Here is a 25,361-nt window from a genome sequence, read left to right as displayed (position 1 = left end):
CCCCCCAAGGCCACTGGCTCAGAGCCCCAGCACAACACCAGGTCTTAGCCAGGAAGTGCAGTCCTTGTGGCCTAGACTGTCTTTCAAGTTTATTTAGAACCCCAGGGCATTTTAGCCCACAGTGGCGGGGCTTGCCAGAACTCAGCTTCCAACTGCTGGGACCGGTGAGTAGCCTTCTGGCTAGGACTGGTCTAAATGCTACCTCTGTGCCCACTGTTGCTTTCCATTGTGACAGGGCAGCACTGAGTTCAAATACAAAGTCCCACAACCACTGAGCTCTCCCTCTCCGAAGTGCACAGGTTTTCTCTCTGTGCTACGCGGCTGCTGCCGAAGTTGAGACAGCAGTAGCATCAGCAATTTAAGACTGTCTTTCCTACCCTCTTCCGTGTCTCCTTCAGTGATATGAAGTTAGAACCAGGCACTGTGATCACTCACCTGATTCTGGTTCTTAAGAAGGTATTTCTTCGTGTGGAGAGTTGTTCAATGTGGTGTTCCTGTGGGGAGGACAATCAGTGGAGGTTTCTATTTGGCTGTCTTGCTCCACTTCCTCCCTATCATTTTAGGCTTTATAATTAACTTTTGAACAAAATCATTACATAATATTTAACTATTATAACAATTACATTAAATATTTATAAACACATTGGATATTTTCTTTGATACACTGTAGTCCTATCATATACAAGTCAACAAACGAGAACTCAGTCTACTGATGTCTATAATACATTGAAAGGCATTTGCCACTAAATAAAATCAAGACATACATTCAAACAAAAGGCAAGAAACAAAGGGAAGGCTGTACTAAGAACTGGTATGCTCACTAGGACTGAAGGATTAAATAGGATTTTAGTAAGAAGATAAGCAGAAGTGAATCCAAACAAAGGGAACAGTAAGGAGAGCTGGGTGGGGGGAAAATCCCACTTTTCAGCCCTACCAGGAAGCAACAAGAAAGGCTCATAAGCCAAGGCCTAAGGACAGAGGCCAAAAAGGGAGGTCCAATCTGTAGAGGGACATCTGTAGATTATTACAACTTTGGAACCAATCTAAATTATCTGTTTTCAAGAAGTAAAAATTGCCACAATTTTAACAGGTCCTGTCCAAACGTCTTGAAGACCAGCTGGTGAAGCAGTGCTGTGTACAAATAAATGAATAAAGCGGTGTCACCCCCAGTTTCTGGGATGAACCATTTCAGGAGGACTAGTGCTGGTGGAGAAGCTGGACAGAACAGGAACCAACTAGAAGTCAGGGCCCAGTTAGGTTAGTGCACAGACAACATGAAAACCCACAAGACCTGAACTACGCGTTCAGGATGGGTCAGGCACAGAAGGCACAGAACAGGCAGCTCGGCAAGTGATTCAAGGTGGAGGAAAAGGGAGAGTTAAAGACATACTAAATGTTTCTAAAAAGAAATCAACAGGTGGGTGATACGAAGAGAGCGAGTGAGCAGGGAAGAGGAGGAAGGAGGAGGCGCCAGTGAATTCCTGAAGCACACTGACTAAAGGTCTCCACAGAGATCGGCACAAACACGAAAAGACAAGCTGAACAATCAAGAAAGATCTGACCCAGAAGGGCTGACTTCAGAGGCAGGAGCTAACAACTGGCCGTGACACTGAAAGACTAAGGATGGTGGAGACCATACTGCATCAACAGAGAAGCGGAGCAGGCTCAAGACGGAACCTGAGTGTGGGCAGGGAGAACATGCCACAGGTAACCCTCTAAGAAAGGAGGCATGGTGGCGAAAAACATCAAAGCGCCACAGTTCCAATCACTGTGCCTCCCTGCGTGCCATTTATAAAGCTTCCTTAATCATCCAAAATGTTTCTTTCCTGAACGTTTGGTGTATTTCTCTATCACCTTCCAAGTGAAACCTTCCTGCCTCCTTTGGTTTATGCCGTAGCTACAGCCTACTAATCAAGTGACTGATTAGTGTAGGATAAGAATAAGATTAAAGACACATTGGGTTGTTTTCTACCATTCCAAATATAGACAATGATGGCTTAACTAGCTGGCAGTTAAAAATAAGTTGCCTCCAGCTATTTTAGGAAAAAAATAATTAAAATATCGACATTAAAAAGATCCAGACAATGAATGAAATATCATACCAATTCATTACGCCATTCATGAAGTTCATTAAATCATTCTCTACTTCCAACCTGATTCCATGGCTAGTCAACTGCCTGTCAGACATCCCCAAACAACAGACCCAAGAGAAAAGCGGCACTGAAAAAGCACCATGACCCCATCTTCCGCAGAAGAAATACCCCCAGTTAAAGACAGTCATAGAATGTTCCCGAGTTTAAGGGCAGAAAGTGAAATCAAGTAAAGACAAAGCTGCAGAAATGGGAAGGGTAAGGAAAAAAGTCCCTCACCAATGTAACTGAAAACAGATCTTCTCTCACGAACGCCAGCCAACTCACTCAGGGCCCTCCAAAGCCAGTGTGAAGTTACATTTTCACAACTGAAGTTACAAATGGTGCACAGGGAGGGCCCTGGCGGAACAGAGGCTGCAGGAGAACTCAGCTCCAGACGCCAAGTAGGGCCCCGAGCATTTGCAGATGGTTCTGTAAGTACCAGGCCACTCTACCTCCGTGAGACTGTGGGTGGGTGACACCAGCACCCCTGCTTTATAGATGAGGACACTGGGACAGACATGGGCAAGCAACACGAGGCAGGTGACCAGGAGGGCTGTCAATCCAAACCTAACCCTTACCTGGGCCACACCTGTTCCTACACATGCAGTAGGCCGGGTGGGAAGTCTGCGGCTCCCAGTCTCCGCTTCCACCCTCCCCTGTGACATCTCCGACTGAAATGCACAGCAACCCCAAACGGAACTCAGCGCCTTAGCCCAAATCCTCTTCTGGGCCCGGACTTCATGTTAGTGACTCAGCGATTTAGCCCAAATCCTCCTCTGAGCTCGGCCTTCATGTTAGTGGCACCCATATCCTCTCAAACAAACTTGACTCAAAATCACATTTTTAAAAAAACTGTCACCAGAACGGAAACTGAAAATTACAAACATTGCAGTTAACCGATTAAAAACAGTTCAAACAACAAATATGCTGAGAATTTGAGTCTCTAGAGAAGAAAATCTTTCTCTTGATGTACTGTTTTCACTATCACCTTACAGAAAATGTACAACATATTAGAACAATCTGAGTAAAGGATTGGAGATGGAATTCACCACCACCTTGCCCTCTAAACTAATAGCACCCATGAACCAGCACCACAATGGTTCAACTTTAGCTACAAAAAGGGTAGGCTTCCCTCCCAGTCCTCCACAGGCGTGGCATTCTGTGATCTCCCAGATAGCCAGAGAACACGGCAGAATCATCAAAAACCTATGTGAAACTCCATGAGGAAAAGGCGTCCCATGTATCACATGGTGGCATGGAGCAGAGCCAAGATGCTCTGAGACATTTTAACTGTGATAACTGGGTTGTGAGAGGTCATCAGGTGGCCCTGAACATCACCAAAGCGGGGCCAAAGCAGCATGAAGTATATGGACTGGGGGAGGCTGGGGACCCGGGGTGGGGAAAGCGCCCAGAACACTCAAGCAGGAATGGTGAAATGGTCGCGGCTGCCCCAAGCAACAGTTACACACGACAAGCTTAGTGTGGTAGTCCCAGGCTTGGTGGAGACTTTGGAGTACAATGATCCAGGCAACCTCACTATTTCAAGAGCTGTACACCTGAGACGGGAACAGGGCAAATCCTGCTGTCTCCACTGTTCGCCAGCCCATGCGCTGGCACCTAAACAAAGAGATGGAGAGTTACTGGGTATTTTAGAATTTCTTTAGGGGAAGTATTAGAAGACCACTGAGTCACCATCAAAATAAATAAGAATAAAATTTGGTACAACAAGGAGGTTCCATAAGAGAGCTTCTGAGGTTCTATTTTCAACAGAATTTAACCTCCTTTCTATCATAAACTAGGAGCAAATTCCCAACTTATGAGTTTTATTTTAAAAACTTGTTTAAAAGATACTATTAGATTCCAAGAAATCATTTGCCCATCGAAGCAATTTTTTACAAGCCACTGTTCCACATTCCCAGACTAGTCCAAAGGCTCTTTAAATCATACTGTAACAGGGTCTATAGTAAATCATGTAGTACAGGGCATTCTCCGACACTTAGAACAATAGTTTGAAGGCAACTGCATTTCAAATGCTATCCTGGGAGCGCTCACTATCTTATCTCTCCCCACTAAGGCTTTCTTCTCCCAAAGTGAGGCAGGGGCCCTGCCCCCAACAGGAGAAGGGGCCTGGCCTCCAGCTGCTGCTGGGCCTGGCTCTGGGAGAGGAACCTAACTGGCTGGGGGCTCTCACTGGGGCTGCCTTAGGGCAGCAGAGGGTGGGGTGAGAAGCTGCCAGGCTTGCGAAAAGCACTGCCGACTGAAAGAGGTGGAACTATGAATCAGAGACTCTCAGAATCAACCTTTCACATACATACCTCGAATGAAGACAACCTGACTCCAAATCTGAGTCCCCAGTTACCAGTTGTGTAACCTTGGGCACGTCCCTCACCCTCTTGGTGTCCTAGCTTTCTTATCTTTAAACACCTGCCTCATGGGGTCCTTTAAAGGATAAAATGAGTTAATAACTGAAAAATACCAGGAACACACTAAGAATTCAATATAAATAGTAGACCTGTACATGGAAGTTCACTGTATCCCCTTATAGTAAAGGCAGCCATCAGACAGACATGAGCTGCCATTAAAGTATTTGAAAAACTCTCCTAATGACATTAAAGTGATTAGAATTCTTCAATAGCTCTCTTCTGGGATAACTTCTTTTCACACCTGCAATCATTTAATTTGCAGCGAAACATGTAATGTCTTCTGTACTGGACATGCAGGAAGGAGAAGCCTCTGCCTGTGCTATTCACACCTGCCCCATACTGAGGTCAAATCAGGTTACCTCACCGCCCAAATGCAACAGGCAGGCTCTCCTGAGAGAGCACTCACTATCTTATCTTACTTGAGGCAGGCCCTCAATCCTGGCCCAAATTATGCCTGTGTTCTCCTATACACCAAAGCTTAGAGAAGTGGAAGGCAGTATCAACAATAATTACATCTGGGGGAAAAGTTTATTGGTGGTTTTTCACTCTGTCCTATTCTACAGCTTCTGGATATTTTATAATGAGACTAACTCTTTTATGCCATCTTAACTAGTGCTTCCTATGGAATGCCATCTAGGCTTCTGCCCCAGTGTCACCTGCTGCACCTTCCAGGACCACACAAGGACCTCGGGAGGACAAGGCCCCAGGGCACTCCTCCCACTTTGGAAGTATCAACTACAGTGGCAACCACAGACAGAGAGATCCCTTTTGGGGATAAAAGAATGCTTGGAAAAAGTCACCTAAGCTACAAAAGAATTCTAGGCATAGGGTCATTCTGGGGGAAAAACAAAAAAATAGGAGAATACATGCATGCAGGCATGAGTGTATGTAAAGAGTGGTTCAGAGTGTTTCCGGGAGAAGACGCTGCCTACAACCGGCCGTGGATCCCAGAGGCACTAACTACAACGCCTAAGCAAAAACAGACTTGCTAAGTAACTTTTACAAACACCTCCACAAAATTACCACCAAATGATTATAAGTCAGTGGCTTTTAAGGTAACGGATATTTATTCAACACAGAAAAGAATCTCGACAAAATTCAATATCCTCCTTTCTGGAGTCTGTGTCCTCCTGCCCTCCGCCCCACCCAGACCACTCATCACAGAGCATACAGTTCCTTTTACAGAAGAGTGCCAACTATGATATGATAGTGCCAGCTTCAAATCCATCAACAGCTTGCAACTACTCTTGACAGTCACCTAAGATCCAGTCAAAGTCTCCAGGACCTGATCTCGCCTGCCCGTCCAGGGTCCTACTGTTCCACTCCTCTCCACTGACAGGCTCCAGCCACAGCCAATGCCCACCTCAGGGTGCTCTCTCTCCTGTGACATCAGATAAACTGTCCCTGGCTCCCAAAACCCCTGGAATTTCCTGAGTGAGAGAAATGTCTTTTGTTACCCATCATGAACCCCTTTCCGTCATACCTGAGCCTATGCCAACGAGATAACTCTGGGCCGGCCCCTAGACAGCTTACAGGCTGGGGGCTAGCTGTCACAAAGACCACCATGATCAGAGGAACTTTCAGCCCCACCCAGCAACCTAAAGGGAGGACAAGGGGGCTGGAGATCACACCACTCAGCAATGTCCAGTGATCTAGTCAATCATGCATGCCTACCTACCAGAGCCTACATTAGAAACCACCAAGGCCAGGGGCTTGGAGAGATCTTGGGTTGCTGAAAGCACGGAGGTGCCGCACCTAGAGGGCCTGGAAACCCCGCTCCCATCCCTCACCCTACATCTTTCTTCTACCCATCTCGTTCTGAGTTGCATCCTTCATACTAAGCTGGTACCAGGAAGTCAAGCACTCTCCTGAATTACATGGGTCATTCCAGCAAATTATCAAACCTGAGGGGAGTCATGGGAACCCTTAAATCTACTCAGTCGGGTAGGAGTATGAATAGCTTGGGCACCCCATTTGCAGCTGGGTTTGAAATGTAGCAGTCTCGTGAAAGACAACTGTCCGAATAGAACTGAACCACTGGAAACTCAGTGTCAGACAATCGGAGAAGTGCTGGTGTGAGAAAAAAACCTCTCGTTTTTTGCCTGGTTACCTCCCATTCACCCTTCAGTGCTCAGTGATCTTCCCCTGAAGTTTGCTCTTGGTGCCTGATATGATTTCTTTCATAAGCAGGTCTGCAATTGTAGCTTTCTAACTATTTATACAATTTTCAATTATCTGTCTCCCTCACCAGACCATAAGCTACACTAGGACAGGGTCTATCAGCAGCCAGCCAGCATCACGCACGTGGTGGCAGTGTGTGCACAAGCACCGAATGGATGCATACCTGAGAAAGCTGCTCTAGGCAAACTGGGCACGTTCCAGCTATCACAACCTCACAACACAAACGGCAGTGTGCCGCTACTAATGCAGCAAACAGCACAAGGGCATGTAAGGCAGACTGCAGTTTCTATTGTTTTGAACTGAGAGCCTAGACAAAGCATGCTTGCAAGGAACCCTCCACAGCTGATGGAAGGAAGAACTGTGACTTGAAAAACTAAAAGGAAATGGGTTCTATAAATCTGGCTATAGCCAAGTTACTCCTATCAAACTGAATCGCCTGCAATAACATCAAAACTTTAAAAAACATCTAGAAGGTGACTACCTAGAGGTGCTCCAAAGTCGCATGAAAGATAACAGAATCTTGGGACCCAAACTCACTATGCCAGGGGGAAAGTGAAGCTTGGGAACTGAACTGTGCAACACTGGCTACCTTTTGTTGCCGAACAGACAGCTGTCATTCCACAACCCTGTGTCATGGTCTCATCCATATGCCAGGTGCCCACAACTACAGAAGGCCACATAGCTCCCCAGATGGCCTTCCTCACAAAGTGCCCACAAGAAGATTTCCTGTGAGCCCCTAAATCTATCAGAACATATATCCCCCGTAAAAACTAGCCCTAAAACCAAATTCTATTGCATCTCACCCTGGCAACATCAACTACCAGCTTATCTTCATATGTACAGACAAGGACAAGAGCAGAAATCACCCTTCCCGTGAGAGATAACCCTGAGAAAAACGCACAACTGACTTTCCTCTACTCCCTCTTTCCCATGTAAAATGCAGGCTTACTGAGGCTAATCGGAGGCTCACAGGAATGTTTAAGCATCTGCCTCACTGCTCCCCAGCCTCCCTTTTTCCCCCTCCCGCTTGCTCTTTCCCCTTTAAATACTGAACTTCTCAAAGCCCCCTTTGGAAAAAGCACAAATGCTCCTGTTACCTGGCGCATCCTCAACTGCAGCTACATAAACCTCTATCGATTGAGACCTGCCTCAATCACTTTTTAGTTAACATCAGGTATATTCTGGGGAAGGATGGACATTTGGAAAAAAGAACGAGCAGGGCACCTCCTGCTTTCTCAACTATTAAGCTAATGGCAGCCACTTTGTTATGTGGAACAGCTAAAACTCCAACAAAAATCCACAGGGTTTGGTTCAACCAGAGTAGCTGGGAAGTTGGGGGAACCCACGGTGAGTGTGACTCTGAATTCTGTCCCTAAATTCTGCCCAAATCTCTGGCTGACAGCAGAAAAGAACTTGCACAAGGCCAACTTCAGATCAGCTGAGTCTAAAATAAGTGGACTGAGATTTGAGCATCTGCCAAAGGGAGAGTTGGCAATTTGAGCCTGACCAAGTTAACTGCCTGTCAAACAAGCAATCAATAGTCTTCAGGGAAACCTAACATGATCAAGAGTCTACAACCCACAGTAAACAGGACGCAATTCAAAGTCACTAGAAATAAAAAGAATCACGAAGACGTAACCCATCCTCACAATAAAGAATCAGCAGTTATTCTAATTATTGCTAAAGGATATAAAGAAAAATATTCTTGTAGTGAATGAATGTAAAATCTTAGCAGAGAACTAAACTTTTTTTTTTTAAGTGAAACAAATTCTAGAACTGAAAAAAATTCTCAAACTAAAAACTTGTTACACAGGGACAAACAAGAGAGTAGAGAGGCAGACAGTGAACACTTAGGACACAGCAGACGCCATTCAACCTGAAGAACAGAGCAGGGACCAGGTGAGAAAGCAATAAGCAAATCCGGGACCTCCAGCAAAAGGTCTACATGAGTGTAACTGGAGCCCCAGGGCAGAATAGAAACAGTAAAGCAGTAAAATATTTGAAGAAATAATGCCCGCAAATTCCCTACATTTGGTGAAAGACATAAATTTTCAAGTTTGAGAAGTCAGAAAACCACACCCGAGATATTCACCGTCAAAATGCCAAAAACCTAAAATAAAGGCAAAAATCTAGGAAGCGGACGGGGAACAACTATCTGAAATTGTGCTGATCAGAATATAATGGAGGTCATCATCAGATTAATCACCAGATACAGCGAAGGCCAAAAGACAGTGGAGCAATATCCTTCAAATGCTGAAACAAAAAATCTGTTACCCAGAGTTCAGTATCCAGGGGAAAAAAAAAATCTTCAGGAACGAAGGGAGCAATTTTCAGACAACAAAATCCAAGATCATGTTTGTCAGTAACACACCTGAATTAACAAAAAACTAAAGCGTTCCTCTGCCTGAAGAAAAATGACACCAGATAGAAACTTCAATTTTCAAGAGGGAAGACAGACGTCCTACATGGTAAAAATACTGAGAAAACAAACGTGGGCCTCAGAACGCACAGGGAATGGAGAGGTTAGGGCCAGGTCGAGGCCCCAAGGAAGAAAGCACATCTCACCTGGGGGCAGCCAACTTTCTATAAAAGACCAAGGAGTAAATATTTGAGGTATGTGAGCCAGACAGTTTCTATCACAACTCCACTGCTGCCACTGTAGTACAAACACAGCCATTAACAATGGGCGAATGAAAAAGTACAGCACGTGCCAGTGAAACTTTGTTTATAGAAACAGGCGGTAGGTGGAATCTGACCCAGCCCATAGTTTGCCAGCTCCTGGGTCTAACCAACAGGCAGCTGTGAAAGGGGCTGGACATCTAGGAATCAAGTCTGTGTAGAGATGGAAAAAAAAAAAATCAAAAGAAATAATGAATATGAAGGCCAGGTGTGGTTGCTCATGCCTGTAATCCCAACACTTTGCAAGGCTGAAGCGGGTGGTTCATTTGAGGTCAGGAGCTCACGACCAGCCATGGTGAAACCCCGTCTCTACTAAAAATACAAAAATTAGCCGGGCATGGTGGCACACGCCTGTAATCCCAGCTGCTTGGGAGGCTGAGGCAGGAGAATCACCTGAACTCAGAAGGCAGAGGTTGCAGTGAGCTGAAATCGCACCACTGCACTCCAGCCTAGGCAACAGAGCAATATCCTGTATCAAAAAAAAAAGAATGAGTATGAAACTGCCATATATATATATATATATGGCATTTGGTAAACTGTAAAATGGTACAGAAATTCACATATAGGACAAAAAGACGAAAGTAACAGTCTTAAAATGGAAATGATGAAAATTTCAGAATATTCATAATAAAAAAGAAGAGAAATAGCTAAGAAGGAAAACTCTGTCTAGTACATTCCATTTCCCTGTGGAACTCTAACACCTCGTATACATGTAGCATAAATTTGAGAAACTTGATCAAAATAATACCTAAGCCATACCAAATTCTGAGATAACATAAGGACTGAAGCCTTAGTAAACACATGGCTTCAAGCCTATTACTTTACTGCCCTTCATTTCAGCTTTTTAATCAGTAATGTGAGGATAATAATTCACAGGGCTAATATAATGCCCAACAGAGGTACTTGCAAACTGTATTTTTTAAATGTACTGTAATAATTTGTTAGACCACATTATCTATAGCCAATGAGAAAAACGGAGGCAAGCATTTACTTCCATCTTGAGCACAATATGAACTCTTACAAAGACTTCAAATTATTAGCAAATGACCTTCGTTCACCAAAAGAAAATCAAGGCGATTCCCAAGCTATTCTTTCATGGTCATGTAAATAATGCCACTTTATACAAACCAAAAATGCTATAGAAGTAAAAACAATGGCCTGCAGACGGGCTGAAAGTACAGTCTTAAGTTCCATAGAATATTCACTTACAGTTTCTAATAATATTCTGTTACTCTGGCATTCAGCTTTCCTTGCCATATCGATAGTCCAGTATAAAGTGCCTCGACAAAACCTCAAAGCCCAGCTAAAAAGTTAAGGGAACGAAGCACTTTCATCATGGTTGGTAAACTGTCATGAACTGCAAGAACTAGTGGCACAGAAGGCAGGCCACTCCCTCACCACGTTCAAAACCTAAAAAGACACAAGCTGAAGGGAAGACCAGAGACCAACCGAAATCCAAGGGAATAATGTACTGTGGTCTTCTCTGGGGGTTATATGAATAAAGATACGGAAATCCAAGAGAATAATGTACTATGGTCTTCTCTGGGGGTTATATGAATAAAAATCAAAGATAATTTAAAAATAAAATGTGTCACCTTCATCAAACCCGCAAGTAAAGAAACATCACCTGGGAGACTACCAAAACCTAAAACCTTCTATGTGCACTGCTGTTTTAAGTCACCTGGCAGTAAATTAACAAATGTCCTTTAATGTCTGATGTAAACAAAGAACATAAAATAGTCACACAGAAAAAACTGATGGCTGATTATTCAGAACATGCCTCCGTCCCTCCAAAGGAAAATTTCGGAAAAGTGACAAAGCCTCAAAGCCCTAGTTCATCAGCATAGCATGTTATATCAGGTTGGTGCAAACATATTTGTGGTTTTTGCATCGTTGAAATTTCCCATTTGATATTGGAATATGTTCTTCAATAAACGTGGTTATACATCATTTTAATGTGTATTTCTCGCTTTATGGTTTCTTTGCTAATGACTTATTACTTGCTGTTTATTTTAGACTATGGAAATGTTACACAAAAGGCAAATTTGAGCAATTTTCTTATTTGAGTTCAAAGTAAGTCATAAAGTAGTGGAGACAATTTCCAACATCAATAATACATTTGGCCCAGGAACTGCTAATGAACATACAGTGCAGTGGTGGTTCAAGAAGTTTTGCAGAGGAGACGAGAGCCTTGAAGATGAGAAGCGTAGTGGCCGGCCATCAGAAGTTGACAACAACCAACTGAGAGCAATCATTGAAGCCGATCCTCTTACAACTACACAAGAAGCTGCTGAAGAACTCAACGTCGCCATTCTACAGTTGATCGGCATTTGAAGCAATTTGAAAAGGTGAAAAAGCTCAGTAAGTGGGTGCCTCATGAGCTGAGCGAGAATCAAAAAAAATCATCATTTTGCAGTGTCATCTTCTCTTATTCTACACAACAATGAACCGTTTCTCAATCAGATTGTGACATATGCCAAAAAGTGGGTCTTAAACGACAACCAGCTCAGTGGTTGGACCAAGAAGCTCCAAAGCACTTCCCAAAGCCAAACTTGCAACAAAAAAAGGTCCTGGTCACTGTTTGGTGGCCTGCTGCCAGTCTGATCCACTACAACTTTCTGAATCTCCACAAAACCATTACATCTGAGAAGTATGCTCAGCAAATCGATGAGATGCTTTGAAAACTACAACGCCTGCAGCTAGCATTGGTCAACAGGAAGGGCACAATTCTTCTCCACAACAGCGCCTGACCACACATCACAAAACCAACACTTCAAAAGTGGAACAAATTGGGCTGCGAAGTTTTGCCTCATTCGCCATATTCACCTGACCTCTCACCAACCAACTACCATTTCTTCAAGCATCTCGACAACTTTTTGCAGGGAAAACACTTCCACAACCAGCAGGATGCAGAAAGTGCTTTCCAAGAGTTTGTCGAATCCTGAAGCACAGATTTTTTTTTCTTATTTATTTTTTATTTTTATTTTTATTTATTTATTTATTTTTTATTATTATACTTTAGGTTTTAGGGTACATGTGCACAATGTGCAGGTTTGTTACATATGTATCCATGTGCCATGTTGATTTCCTGCACCCATTAACTCGTCATTTACCATTAGGTATATCTCCTAATGCTGTCCCTCCCCCCTCCCCCAAACCCACAACAGTCCCCGGAGTGTGATGTTCCCCTTCCTGTGTCCATGAGTTCTCATTGTTCAATTCCCACCTATGAGTGAGAACATGCGGTGTTTGGTTTTTTGTCCTTGTGACAGTTACACGTATGTTTATTGCGGCACTATTCACAATAGCAAAGAGTTGGAACCAACCCAAATGTCCAACAATGATAGACTGGATTAAGAAAATGTGGCACGTATACACCATGGAATACTATGCAGCCATAAAAAATGATGAGTTCATGTCCTTTGTAGGGACATGGATGAAACTGGAAAACATCATTCTCAGTGAAGCACAGATTTTTACGCTACAGGAATAAAACTTGTTTCTCACTGGCGAAAATGTGTTGACTGGAATGGTTCTTGATTAATAAAGATGTGTCTGAGCCTAGTTATGATCTAAAATTCACAGTCCAAAACCACAATTACTTTTGCACCAACCTAATATGTTATTTCAAGAAGCACTGTATCTGCTTCTGGAAGGCCAGAAACAGCAGGCAAGCTGCAGGATGCTGCTGGAAAGACCTGGCCTTCAAGGCCCCCTGCTTAGCACTCAGGGCACACAAGCAGCTGAGCCACTTGTCCCCTCAGTGGTCCTGGTGTCAGGCCATTCTCCTTTCTCTCCCAGAGGCTCTTCATCCCTACTCTTCCTCCATGGAACACCTTAAAAATCACCATTCTTGTCGAGTCTTTCTCTGAAGATTCCTGCTATACAAACTAGACAGTCTAAAATACAGCTTTTACTATAAAAGCTGATTTACCCAAAAGATTTAAAATAACTTAAGTTTGCATCTTTAGAAATGTGAATTCTAAAATTATTTCACGCTTAATCCTTTAAATACCAATTATACCAACCTGAGTGTTGCAAATTTTTAGCATCTTACTTACTTGGTGCATTCTTCTAAAGACTGTACGAGCATTTGCTGGAAAGAACATATTTCTTCTAGATTTCCCATTAAATATGAAATGTTTGCTGAACTTAACCTAGAGCCAAGAAAAATAACAGTAAACATATGTAAACAGTTTTATTTATATTCTTCTCCTTTGCCATCCCAATGTCCTATTGAAGTCTTAACCTAATAAATAGCTGATGTCTAAGGCAAACTGGTACACTGAATTTTGTTTCACTATTTAACCCTCTATTCTCTGAAAATAGAAGAGAACAGCCTAAGGTTTAGGCTATTTTACAGTTAATGCAATTTATAATCTAACTTACTTTTCACTGGTCTGCAATGGCCGTAGGTAGGTTGAAAGCACAGTCTGAAGTTCTTTAGAATATTCATTTTCTGTTTCTAAAATATTCTGTAGCACCTATAATAAATGATGAATAAGTGTTATTTGACATTTCAATTGCTATTTGACACTAAGATGTATACACTTTGGACAGTTCATCGCCATTGTTCAATTCACGCTGTTACTTCTATGTAATACGAAAGTGTTGAGTATCATCATTCTTTGCGATTATTGACTATTAAACCCATGTAATGAAGTATTACTAAGGCCACACAACTGACTTTATCTTACTGCCAACTGTATCTGACACAGGTATACCTAGCATGAATTCCATCATCAGATGTCATGTCTATTTAGATAAAAAGGAGAAGCCACCAAGAATCACAACTGCACGGACAAACAGATCAATCTCTACGACACTGTGTGGTGCAAAAGAAGCCATTCCCAAAAGGACATCCTGCATCATTCCATTTATATTAAGTCTAAGAGATGGCAAAACTCATCTATGGTGACAGAAATCACAGAAGAGGTGAGGGGTAGGATGGCGGCCTGGACAACAGGGAAAGGAGAATGAGGTAAATGTCTCCGAGGTGATAAATAGGTTCTGTACTTTGATTTGGGTGGCGGTTACAACAGATACATACATTGTCAAAGCTCACTGGACTGTGCCTTTGAAATCTATGTATTTTAACATATGTAATATTAATCTCAGCTAAAAAAAAACAGTTTACTCTTTAGATTGCATCTAAAAATTGAAATCAATTTCTGGGAACTATAGACTTTCCCTAGTGAATATGACAGTCTCAGACACCTTATTACCACATTTATTAAAAACTAAACGTTTATCAATGTTAACTATCTTTACTACTTCATTTAAAGATAGCAGAATAATTATAAATTAACCTTAAAATTAAAATGTTTCCCAATACCCTGTATTAGTGTAGCAAATTTAGCCAAAATAATTTAAATCTTAAAAACTGACAGATAAATATAAAGTGCAAAACTGGTGAAACCAGGCAGGAATGCTTTCCACCAGCCATCACTGCAGCAAAGGCCCAGCCCAGGGCGAGACAAGAAGGCACTTGGATGTGAACTGCAGGTGCTCCTCGCACTCCTGGTACCGAGCAAGGTGCTCTGCACACACAACCTCTCCTTAGAGAAGCTGACTTCTCCCAACTCAAACAGCCTGGAAAAGCAGAGCCAGACAGTGGCCCCAGGTCCTCCTGCCATTGCACTGCACCACACTGTCTTCTTTGGCATGAGACTGAGGATCCTGAAGGACCTGACGTAAGTGAAGAAAGTGGAATCCTTGCCTCCATTCTTTTTCACCTGACTCTGTTACAGAGCTAGTGCTTTTTAAATCAGGAAATCACATTACACGTACGTATTTTCTGCGCATCTAGTACATGCATCAAGATGTGCTATTTGTCTCCCAGAGCTAACAATACATTCTCACTTACTCATACAAAAGAAATTGTACAGAAGTAATAAAGATATTAAACATGCTCAGCTTGTCCCCATAATTTTTGATAATCTAAATGTAAATTTAAACATTTAAGAAAAAAGTCATCAAGTTAAATTTCAGCCTTAGTAAAGACAACCCGGGTCATTATTCTGTTTACTACTGTTGACTGTAAACTCTGAGAAAGGAGTACAGTCATTCCTGAGTAAATGCAAATCTGATTAAATCACTTACTAAACTACTTGGGCGAAAAAAAACAGAGGCTCTTCCACTGGTGACAAGGAACTCAGGCTCATCCCTGAAGGGATCTATTCACGGGAGACGACCGTGGGAGAGCCAGAGCAAGGGGCCCTGCAGGGAGCTGGCTTTTCGTGGGAAATGCTGACCCCACAACCACAATGTCTTCCTTCTATGAAATTCCTGTCGAACACAAATGTCAAAGGTCTGGTGAGCAGAGGCAAACCGTGATGCCAGCCACCACACCCCAGAGACGCTACTCTAAACCAGGCCTGTCCTCCAAAACAACGGGGGAAGCCAGCCAGGCATAATGGGATCTTGAGCTAAAAAAAATAAAATAAGATCTGTTACAGACGTATCAGAAAAGTCCTTTTCAATGTTAAAGATAGGAAATATGATTTAGCTTCTTAATTACAAATACTGGATACCAACTTACCAATACTGCTCACTGCACACCTGAAGACCTATATACTTATTTTCAAACAGAAAAATGTTCCATGTGAGATAAGAAAGCAGCCACTAGAAACTATCACCAGCACGAATATGAGAAGAATAAAACACAATGACCTTTTGTCCGTCACAGCACTGAGCGCTGGTTGTAGAAATGAATGCTTCCCATAAGCACCCAAAACTACTCGAAAGAGCCCTCTGCTAAAAAGCTACATTTGTTAAAACAGTTAAGTTGGTTAATTCAACAAATAGCCTTAAACACTATTTTCAAATAGGGTGCTCAACACAATTCCTGTATTACTCCCAACCAAACAATGCAAGTTACACTTAACTTTTCCTCAAACACACAGCCAGGCCTGGCTCCCTGGCTCCAGCTGGGGTGCCCACTCCCTCTGCCAGGAGGTTGCTGGCCTTCCTGACCTCGGGGTGCAGCCCTGGATGCCACTTACCTTTCTTCCCCTCCTTGTCTTCTGCACGCTCTGGCTGCTGCAGGACCCCATGAAACCGCACAGCCTGGCTGCCACAGCTCCATCCCACCAACACTGGGAACCCAGAGGACACACGCAGTTTTCAGAGAAAAGGCAGCTTTTACGACCCACAGTGCTGAAGAAAGGCCCAGAGAACCGAGCTCAGCCAGTGCCAGCTTCCCGGGGGTCACGAGGCATGGAGAGGCAAGTGCAGTCAAATACTGGTGCCACTCAATTCCCTACACTGCCTGCCTCAGAGTACAGCAAAACAAAGAGGACTCACTGCTGCGCCTCGCAGACACAGACACTTTATTCGTTGCATCATTAAAGGAGTACTTAGTATTTCTGATTTTACAAATGGGTTATGACTTCCTCTGCCAATCTTGGTAAGTGTTTTATATGTTTATGTCATCAATAGCCTTTAAAAACAAATAACTGATTTGCATAAGAGAACGAAGGACATTAATTTTTTATTTCATCTGTATAAAAGATTTTTATCATCATACAACTATATTTCCATAACCCAATCCTAATGTGTAAGTCCAAGAAGAAAAACTAAAAAGTGGCACAATTATTCAAAATCTACCTCCACCCTACCTAATCAGCCCCTCCCTGTCCACTGCTACAAAGAAACAAGATCATCAGGTAATGTTCTCCATTCCAGTCTATTTACACTTCAAGTAAATTTTCAAAAAGTAAATTACAAGACAGTAGTTCACCACACAATGTAGCCTCTAATAAACATCTGACTACATGGAAAGGAGGAGGAGGAAGGAGTGTTGACAAGAAATCTCAGAAGCTCCTGCTGGCTCATCTACGGGTCACAATGACAGTGGCTCCCCGACCACACAGTTGCTGATTTAATGTAGTGTGTTAGCACTGCTGCTCCTTACCAATACCTCGGAACATTAGCTCTCAAAAAAAGTTTGGAAGGACCACATAAATGCTTTTATGATACTGTATCTTTTGAAATAAATGTTATTCTATTACTTTTAAATTTGGAGATTCACAGGTCTTGGGGTACGTTTCTCCTAAATGTTAAAGGTTTATAGGCAATGGCTCCTGCAAAGCTTCCAGCCCACAGGGGGAAGCAGACACTGCCAATGGCACAGCAGCACGGCGACAGGTAAAGAGCTGGCCTCTGCAGCCATGTGGACCTGGGCTCCCAGCTGCACTCCACCACTGACTGCCTGCAGCCGGACAAGTCTATCGGTCTGTTTCCCTTTTTCACAAAAAGGGGTTTTACAGGGTTATAATGGTTACTCAAGAGTGCCAGTCATTGGCTTATAGCAGGAAGGCATGTAGCCAGTCACCCTTCGACCTTCCAGCCCAATGTGGAGTCTTACTTGGAGCTGCTTCTTAAATGACTCCTTCAGTCAGGAGGTAATTACTTCACAAGACAGCCTTTCTTGCAATTGAGTCACTCGATTCTCCCAAACACTGAGCTCCTCTCTGTGTCAGCCTTCCACTACTGCCTACCTGACAACCTTCATCTGTATCATCTTAGTCCAGATACAGCAAGGAAATCCCATGAAAAACAGTGGGAGCCAAGTGTGAAAGAAGCCAGCAGGCACCTCACCACCCAGGAAAAGAGGGGGTCCCACAAGCTGCACACCCTCCCTGATACCTCAGGGCCCCTCATCATTAACCATCTCCACCTACAGGCCCCAAGCAGAGATTTCAGGGGTCAAAAGATTTAAAAGAAATCTTCATCAAGGTGGAGAAAAGCCAAGGGCAAAGCAGAAGATGAAGAGATGAAGCAACGCCAGGGTTTAGGGTCACTGCTGATGGATAGAGACAGAGGACACCCTGTCACCAGGAGGCTCAGGTTTTCCTCCTCAGCCTGGCATCTGAAGGCCATCGGAAACTAAGGGAGCAGGGAGGAGAAGACAGGCGTGGGGCTTCTCTGGAGCATAAGAAAGGCCCGTGGACGTGTGTGATGGCATCTAAGGATACATAACCGTTTTATACACTTATGGATTAAAAAGAGTGATGCTACCTATTACATTACATTCACAGTATTACAATAATGCACTAAATAACAAGGAAAGTGATATGTCCCACTGAAATCTCACCCTGAATTATAATAATCCCCATGTGTCAAGGGCGGGACAGGGTGGAGGTAACTGAATCATGGCGGGGGGGTGCGGGGGAGCAGGGGCGCGCAGCACGTTCCCCCATGCTGTTCTCATGGTGAGTTCTCACAAGATCTGATGGTTTTATAAGCATCTGGCATTTCCCCTGTTGGCACTCATTCTCTCTCCCAGTGCTCTGTGAAGAGGTGCCTTCCGCCATGCTTGTAAGTTTCCTGAAGCCTCCCCAGCCATGTGGAACTGTGAGTCAATTAAACCTCTTTTCTTTATAAATTACCCAGTCTCGGGTATTTCTTCACAGCAGCGTGAGAACGGACTAATACAGAAAGCCTGTAAAATCAAACCGTAATGTATATCGCTGAGCAGGGAGGGCCATAAGGACTGTGTCTTTCCAGTCAGCAACTTAAGAAACCTCATTCTCTAATCACGGAGCGGGGTGCTCCTCATCCCCCCGAGAGGCAACTCCAGACCATCATTCTCTCCAGTCTAGGCATCCAACCCCTTCCTTTGACCCCCATCAGGAAAGATGCCAGTCACCATGCCATGGGCGCAACGAGTGTGCTTTCACTGTCAAATCCACCAAGCTCGGGCATATCAGGTCACAAACCTGTCTCCTTTAATTATATGATCAGGCCACCCTGGCTACGCGCTTTCACAGGTCACCCTCAAAAGCTATGGGGATCCAGTTTACAAACAGAATGGTATGGTGGCCTCAGTGATGCCTTCTGTTCCCAATGCTCTTAAATACTCTTCTTAATAAACACAAAAACCTCTAAGGTCCAGCACTTTGCTGGAGGCCTTAAGGCCAATTGCCAGGCCACTTAATACTACCAGGTCAGGGCCAGCATTACCAACCTCATTTTACAAATGAGATAACTGGGCTCAGGAAGCCAGGGCCAAAGCTCCTGGCCACCCAGGCTAAGCAGCATGGACGATTCAACAAAAACGCTGTACACCTTCCACTGCATCAAGCGCCCTGATCTTAATTAGTTGAACTACCTACACAACAAGGGCACCCTAAGATACAGCTAACAGACTGACTTCAAACAGTACGTACATGAGAAAATAGAGGCAAGAGTAGTGGCTAGCTGTGTCACAAAAACTAATTGAAATTAAAAGATCTGCATTTAAGAGATCCTGATTTCCTCTCCCTTCCCCCGTCACTCTCCAAGCCCAAGGCCCTGTGTGCCTGCCATGTTCCACGCTGGCTTCCTCCCTAGCCTCAGAGGCCCCTGTTTCTATCTCCAACACATTCTGGACTGTGGTGCCAAAGACTTCCCCCATAATCACTATCCCTTACATTAGTGGGAAGCTAAAATTCCTCCACTGGAAAGAAACCATTCTCTAGCACAATGTCTTCTATCTTCTATGTCAACTTTGTAATACCATGAGATCATATCACCTATGTAATTTTATATTCTGTTATTGCACTTAACATGAAAATATATGTTTTTTGTATTTTTAAAGGCTCATGTACACTTTAACAATTACAAATGGACAAACCACTGATCGCTTAGTCATTCTGGTACTGTTCATCTCATACTGTTTATTTTGGGTTGCTTGCAATTTATTACTATAACAAATAATCTTCTGAAAATGCCTTTACACAAGCATCTTTGAATATATTTCAGGTTAATTCTCTGGAATGGATTTCAAGAAATTTAGAAATTAAAGAGAAAGCCCTAAATTAAAGAGCTTGATCACTTTCAGAATTCTATATATAACTGCCATATTACTTTTGAGAAGCTCCGTATGGATTTACATTTCTACCATTAAAACTAAAGATTCTCTCTTTAAATCTCTGCTCACTGATTACAGAAAATATGGCTATTAAAATTTTTATGGTGAGTTTATTTTTTTCAAAGCCTTAGTGTTTACCATTTTTTAAATTGTTCACATCCTTTCCCATTTATCTATTAATCTTCATGTATTTGTCTTAATGAGCTCTTCAGACATTAAGGATAACCTTGTATTATACCTGATGCAAATAACATTCCAATTAACTTGTGATCTGGCTTATACTGTTTGAGGCAAGGAATATATTAAACTCTCATTAGGTAGCCTAAAAGATTTATCTTTTCCTTTGTCATTTCATCCACTGCCTTTAACTTTTAAAAAGTCATGCTCCTCCCCAGACGCCTCTTTGAATGCATTCCCCAACCCCATACAGATCACTGGCAAAGAGTGAAACCTCACCGTCAGAGGTGTTTTTTGTTTTTTTAGGGACATAGTCTTGTTCTGTAGCTCAGGCTGGAAGTGCAGTGGTGAAATCACAGCTTACTGCAGCCTCAAACTCCAGGGCTCAAGCAATCCTCCCACCTCAGCCTCCCAAGTAGCTAAGACTACAGACATTTGCCACCAAGCCCAGGTAATTTTGTTTTTTTGTAGAGACATGGTCTTGTTATGCTGCCCAGGCTGGTGTCAAACTCCTAGCCTCAAGCAATCCTCGGGACTAGGCCTCCCAAAGTGTTGGGATTACAGGTGTGAGCCGTAATACCTGAACTGTTAAAGGTGTTTAAGCACAATCTTTGGTGAATCTTTGGCTGAATACTAAATTATGCTACCCAAAAGTGAATCCTAGAAAGACAGAATTAAAAATAAAAACAAGAATAAAAAAATAAAAATAGACATCAGTGACTATGGGAAGATAAACTACAGAAGTGCTCTAGGTGAGTCACTGAGCAAGACACAGCAACAGCAACAGTATATCCCAGGGGAGGTGGATTTCAAGCATCCAGAGCTGCTAAAATAGGTCTAAGATGTCCAGTTTTCAATTTAAAAAATTATAGGACATGCAAGAAAGTGTGACCACACACACACACACACACACAAAAAAGCGGTCAATGGAAACTGTCTCTAGGGGGCACAGATAGTGACTTAGGAGATAAAGATTTCAAAGCAGCTATTATAATATGTCCAAAGAACTAAAGGAAACTATGTTTAAAAAATTAAAGGACGGTATGAAGACAATGGCTCAAAAATATTGTCTATATTTGACTAATTGCACAACAGGAGTCCCAGAAGGAGAGGAGAGAGAAATAGTTACTGAATGGTCCATAATAACAGCATAAATTACTATGAGTTTTACTTTCCAGTGTCTTTTTGGTGTTCATCTTAACCATTATACAATAGCAGGAAAACACATATCCATCCCATTCATACCTGTCTCATTGTCTCTTAATTTCAAAATGTGGGTACTTTCACATGGAATACTCTTCTCTCAACCCCATTATACTGATCCCAAGTTAAGACAAGTCATTCATGTAACTTTCCTTAACACCATTGGTCCACACCAGTCTTACCCTTTAGTAAGTTTTCAACTCTCAGTGGGGTTAAAAACACCTAGACTTTATAGTTTTCTGTGAAAATGAAACTACAAAAGGGGGGGGGGGGTGGAAATGCCTAACACATTATCTATCATGTTTTGTTCTGTGTTGTATTCTGTTCTCTATTTTTATGTACAATTTACAAATATAAAATTAAGGAAAGCTGAAATTGATTCCTGGCTTAGTCAGTAACCACTGTATAACCTTGGACAAGGCATTTAGCTTCTGTTTTCTCTATTGTAAAATGAGAGTACTACATCAAAAGATGATTCTCTATGAATTCTATGAGTTTATTTCTATAACAACTGTAATTTTACCACGTGCTATTTACAAATGCAGCTTTATATAGACAACAATTTGGATGTGATTTTGAGGTCAAGGTGTTTTCCATCATTCTGTATGAAAGAGTTGGCTGATTCGAAGAAAAGAGCACTTATACTACCCCGGCTATTCTCTCTGTAAAAGGACAGTTAGAGAAGGAAAACGAAAAAGGTATTGACCATGCTTCAATCTAAGAAGTATTACAGAATATATAATGCAAAGAAAAACCCACCAGGATTTCTAAAAAAGCATGGTTGCCTGGTTTTATAAAGTGCCTAATAAAAGCAAGATTAATGGAGAAACTAAAGAATGCCCTTGGCACCAATTTAAACACTGCTAACCATTTTTTCTAACACAATTATCTGGACCTGAACCATAACAGAAGGTAACACACCCTTTGGAATCTCACTGTGGATTGTGGCTGTGTTATTCACCACATGAAGCCTTCCCCAGGAAAGCAATGTCTTATACAAGAATGCAAGAGGAAAGGGCAGCTCCGGGAGTTAAAACTCAAGTTTTCCTACAACCCATAAAACCCATCTACTGTCTTTTTAGCTATGTACACAAAACTACACATAAACTACATTACACACTAAAAAGCAAATGAGTTAATACAGCCAAATCCTGGAAGCAAATGCCCAACAGGCCAAGGGATGAAGGCGATGCAGAGCACTAGGAGAGATGACAGAAAGCAGGCATCCCGGGGAACGTGGGTCACACGACGGGCTAAAAGGAGTCTGATCTTCTCAAAGTCCACAAAGTTGAGATGGAAGGCAGAGTCCAAGTAGCCAAATGAAGATGAATGAAAAAAAGAGAAGAAAGAGGGGAAGCAAAGAAAAGGGTTTCCAAGGCAGAAAAGGATCTGGAGTTGACCAAATACAAGGAAAAATAAGTCAAAGATTGCCACTAAGGTAAGAGAAGTGGCATGATGCATGAAGAGACCTGTTCATAAGAAGGTGCAGAGATGTCAAATTATGAAAAAGCAGCAGTAAAAATGGAGGCAACAGAAGACCATTGTGTTCCCGTACCCAAATGCGAGCTCAGCGAGGGGAGAGGCACCCGCCATTCTGTTCACTGTGCACCCTGGTGCCTTTAACAGAGCTGCACAGAGCTGGCGCCAAATAAACAGTTATTAATGAGTGAGTCCCCAGGCCAGTCTGTCCTACAGTAAGATGCTGGGGCAGGTGGAAGGTGGGCACTCAAGAGAAAGCTGAGAGTGCAAGCCCCACAGCACAAGACGGTGGCACAGGTCCACGTGGTGGAGCTGTTCAGACTCCATTTCACCACAACTTTTCACCATTTCCCAACATAGGTGCAGAAAATGAAATGCTCACAATAAAATGATTGCTGCACAAAAACACCAATCAACTGCTGTTTCAAACCAACAACTCAAAGGTCTCATGGGTTCATATTTATACCTCCTCACGAAGAAAATAAAAAAGATTGGGAGTAGGGGAAGAAATAACAAAACAAATGCACATTTTCCCCAGAATTCAAAACATACATATGTTTAGAGGGTTTACTTTGTTATCATATTGAGTAGTTCAAAGTTTTAATAAATTCTTTGAAATAAATTATTTTCCGTTTCTATAGAGCATGCAATTGCTACATAAGCTTACGTACAAAGAAGGTTTAGACGATACAGATTTAGTACTATGAGACTATACATTTGATTTAATAGCATTAGACCACACAGATTTAGTATCACATACTGAACATATTAAGCGGCAAGTTTTAGGATCCAGAAACATCTGTCTTTAACACGTATAGCGTTTAGACATGCTCCCCTAATACTACGCCATGTGATATGTACACATCCATCCTGGGAAACACTATATTAAGGGGAAAAAATAAATTAGAGGCCCTTATGTCTAAAGTACTTACAGTCTACTCTGAATACAAACAGAATGGCACTCAATGCATATAAAATTTTCAAATCACATTATACATCTTTTAAAACATCATTTTTGAAGACCGGCTATGGCATGGGGAAACAGGCACATTACTATGTTATGGGATAAGAGCAAGGGACGTTTCCATATACACGGTATTAAAACAAAAACGTACAATTACAAAAATACAGAGATTAGAAGGAAACAGACCGAAACCTTAATGGTGGTTACATTTGTGTGGCAGATGAATGAACTTTATTTCCTTCTTCCTATTCTAGGTACTTGACACTATATTCTACATTGCTGAGCTTTAGAGACAGTCAAAAACCAGTTAGTTTAAAAATGTTCTGCAATTACTCACCACATTGTAATAGCTTTTGTTTATGGCAGTCGTATCAAATCCTTTGGGAGGGCTCTTCAATGTTCCTGATTTGGGAGACACAGGCTTCTCTGAAATAAAAATGTAACATAGTTTTACTGATCAGTACTAAAGATGACAAAAGTTCCAGCCCCTCACACAGGCCAAGGATACTCATCCAGCAACCTCACTGAATTAACAAGCCAAATGGCAAGCCAAGGAAAAGGCCGTCCACAGTGACCCTCAGTGCCCCAGAAACCCAGTCCCTCAGGCTCTGCTCACCAAGGCCAATCACAGCACCCCATCCCCACCCTATTCTCCCAGTTTCAAGTTGAAAGCGTCTGAGAGACTGCTCCACGAGTGTCAGCCAAAACCAAAGCAGTTTAGCTACAAGGACAATTCCATAGTGTGGTAAATACAAAGTGTCACCCAAATAAAAGGCATTTTGGCAGATACGTAACAATATTAAAACATCAGGGCTAAAAGTTAGGGATTCGGATCCCTCAGAATGGAAAAGTCTCTCTAAACAAGCAGGACCTGGCTCAGGGCTGGAAATAACCATCACTCACAGGAGACAAAGAGGAGAAAGAACAGTCATCTCAAGCAGGGACAAAAACAAGAAAAATCCACACCGTCTTCACTTCCACACCAGGCGAAAACATTAAAGCAGTCCTGATTCCAGCAAGGATTCCGATGTTTTAAAACAGCACCGCTTTTGCTCCACATCCATTCAACACATATTTACTCTGCATAACAGGTGCTGAAGAAACACCTGCCAAACAAAAACCTGGCACCGTGCATGCCTGTCATCAGTTCTATGGGGTAGGCCTGTCTACCAGTGGTTCTATGGGAAGGGGGTCTCTATCACTGGTTCTATGGACAGTGTGGGTGTGGGAAGGAGGTCTCTATCACTGGTTCTATGGACAGTGTGGGT

The 25,361-nt window shown here is 42.6% G+C and overlaps 1 protein-coding gene across 10 annotated transcripts in view; it reads right to left on the bottom strand.

Moving 5' to 3' along the window:
* Positions 1-25,361, bottom strand: part of ARHGEF7 (Rho guanine nucleotide exchange factor 7) — a 190,936-nt gene that overhangs the window by 47,599 nt on the left and 117,976 nt on the right. For 9 of the 10 annotated variants that reach the window (XM_030813698.1, XM_030813701.1, XM_030813702.1 and 6 more), the window contains 3 exons: positions 24,431-24,519; positions 13,805-13,899; positions 13,477-13,572 (listed from right to left, as the gene is read on the bottom strand). In XM_030813698.1, the coding sequence (XP_030669558.1) occupies positions 13,477-13,572; positions 13,805-13,899; positions 24,431-24,519 (280 nt within the window). Of the gene's footprint in view, positions 1-13,476; positions 13,573-13,804; positions 13,900-16,419; positions 16,614-24,430; positions 24,520-25,361 lie in introns of those variants that run through there. The other variant, XM_030813708.1, reaches the window with a different exon arrangement.

The sequence above is a fragment of the Nomascus leucogenys genome, chromosome 5, assembly GCF_006542625.1.
Source record: "Nomascus leucogenys isolate Asia chromosome 5, Asia_NLE_v1, whole genome shotgun sequence".
NCBI classification, from domain to species: domain Eukaryota; kingdom Metazoa; phylum Chordata; class Mammalia; order Primates; family Hylobatidae; genus Nomascus; species Nomascus leucogenys.
Note: the sequence above shows the minus strand (reverse complement) of the source record. Positions and strands in the feature narration are given on the sequence as shown.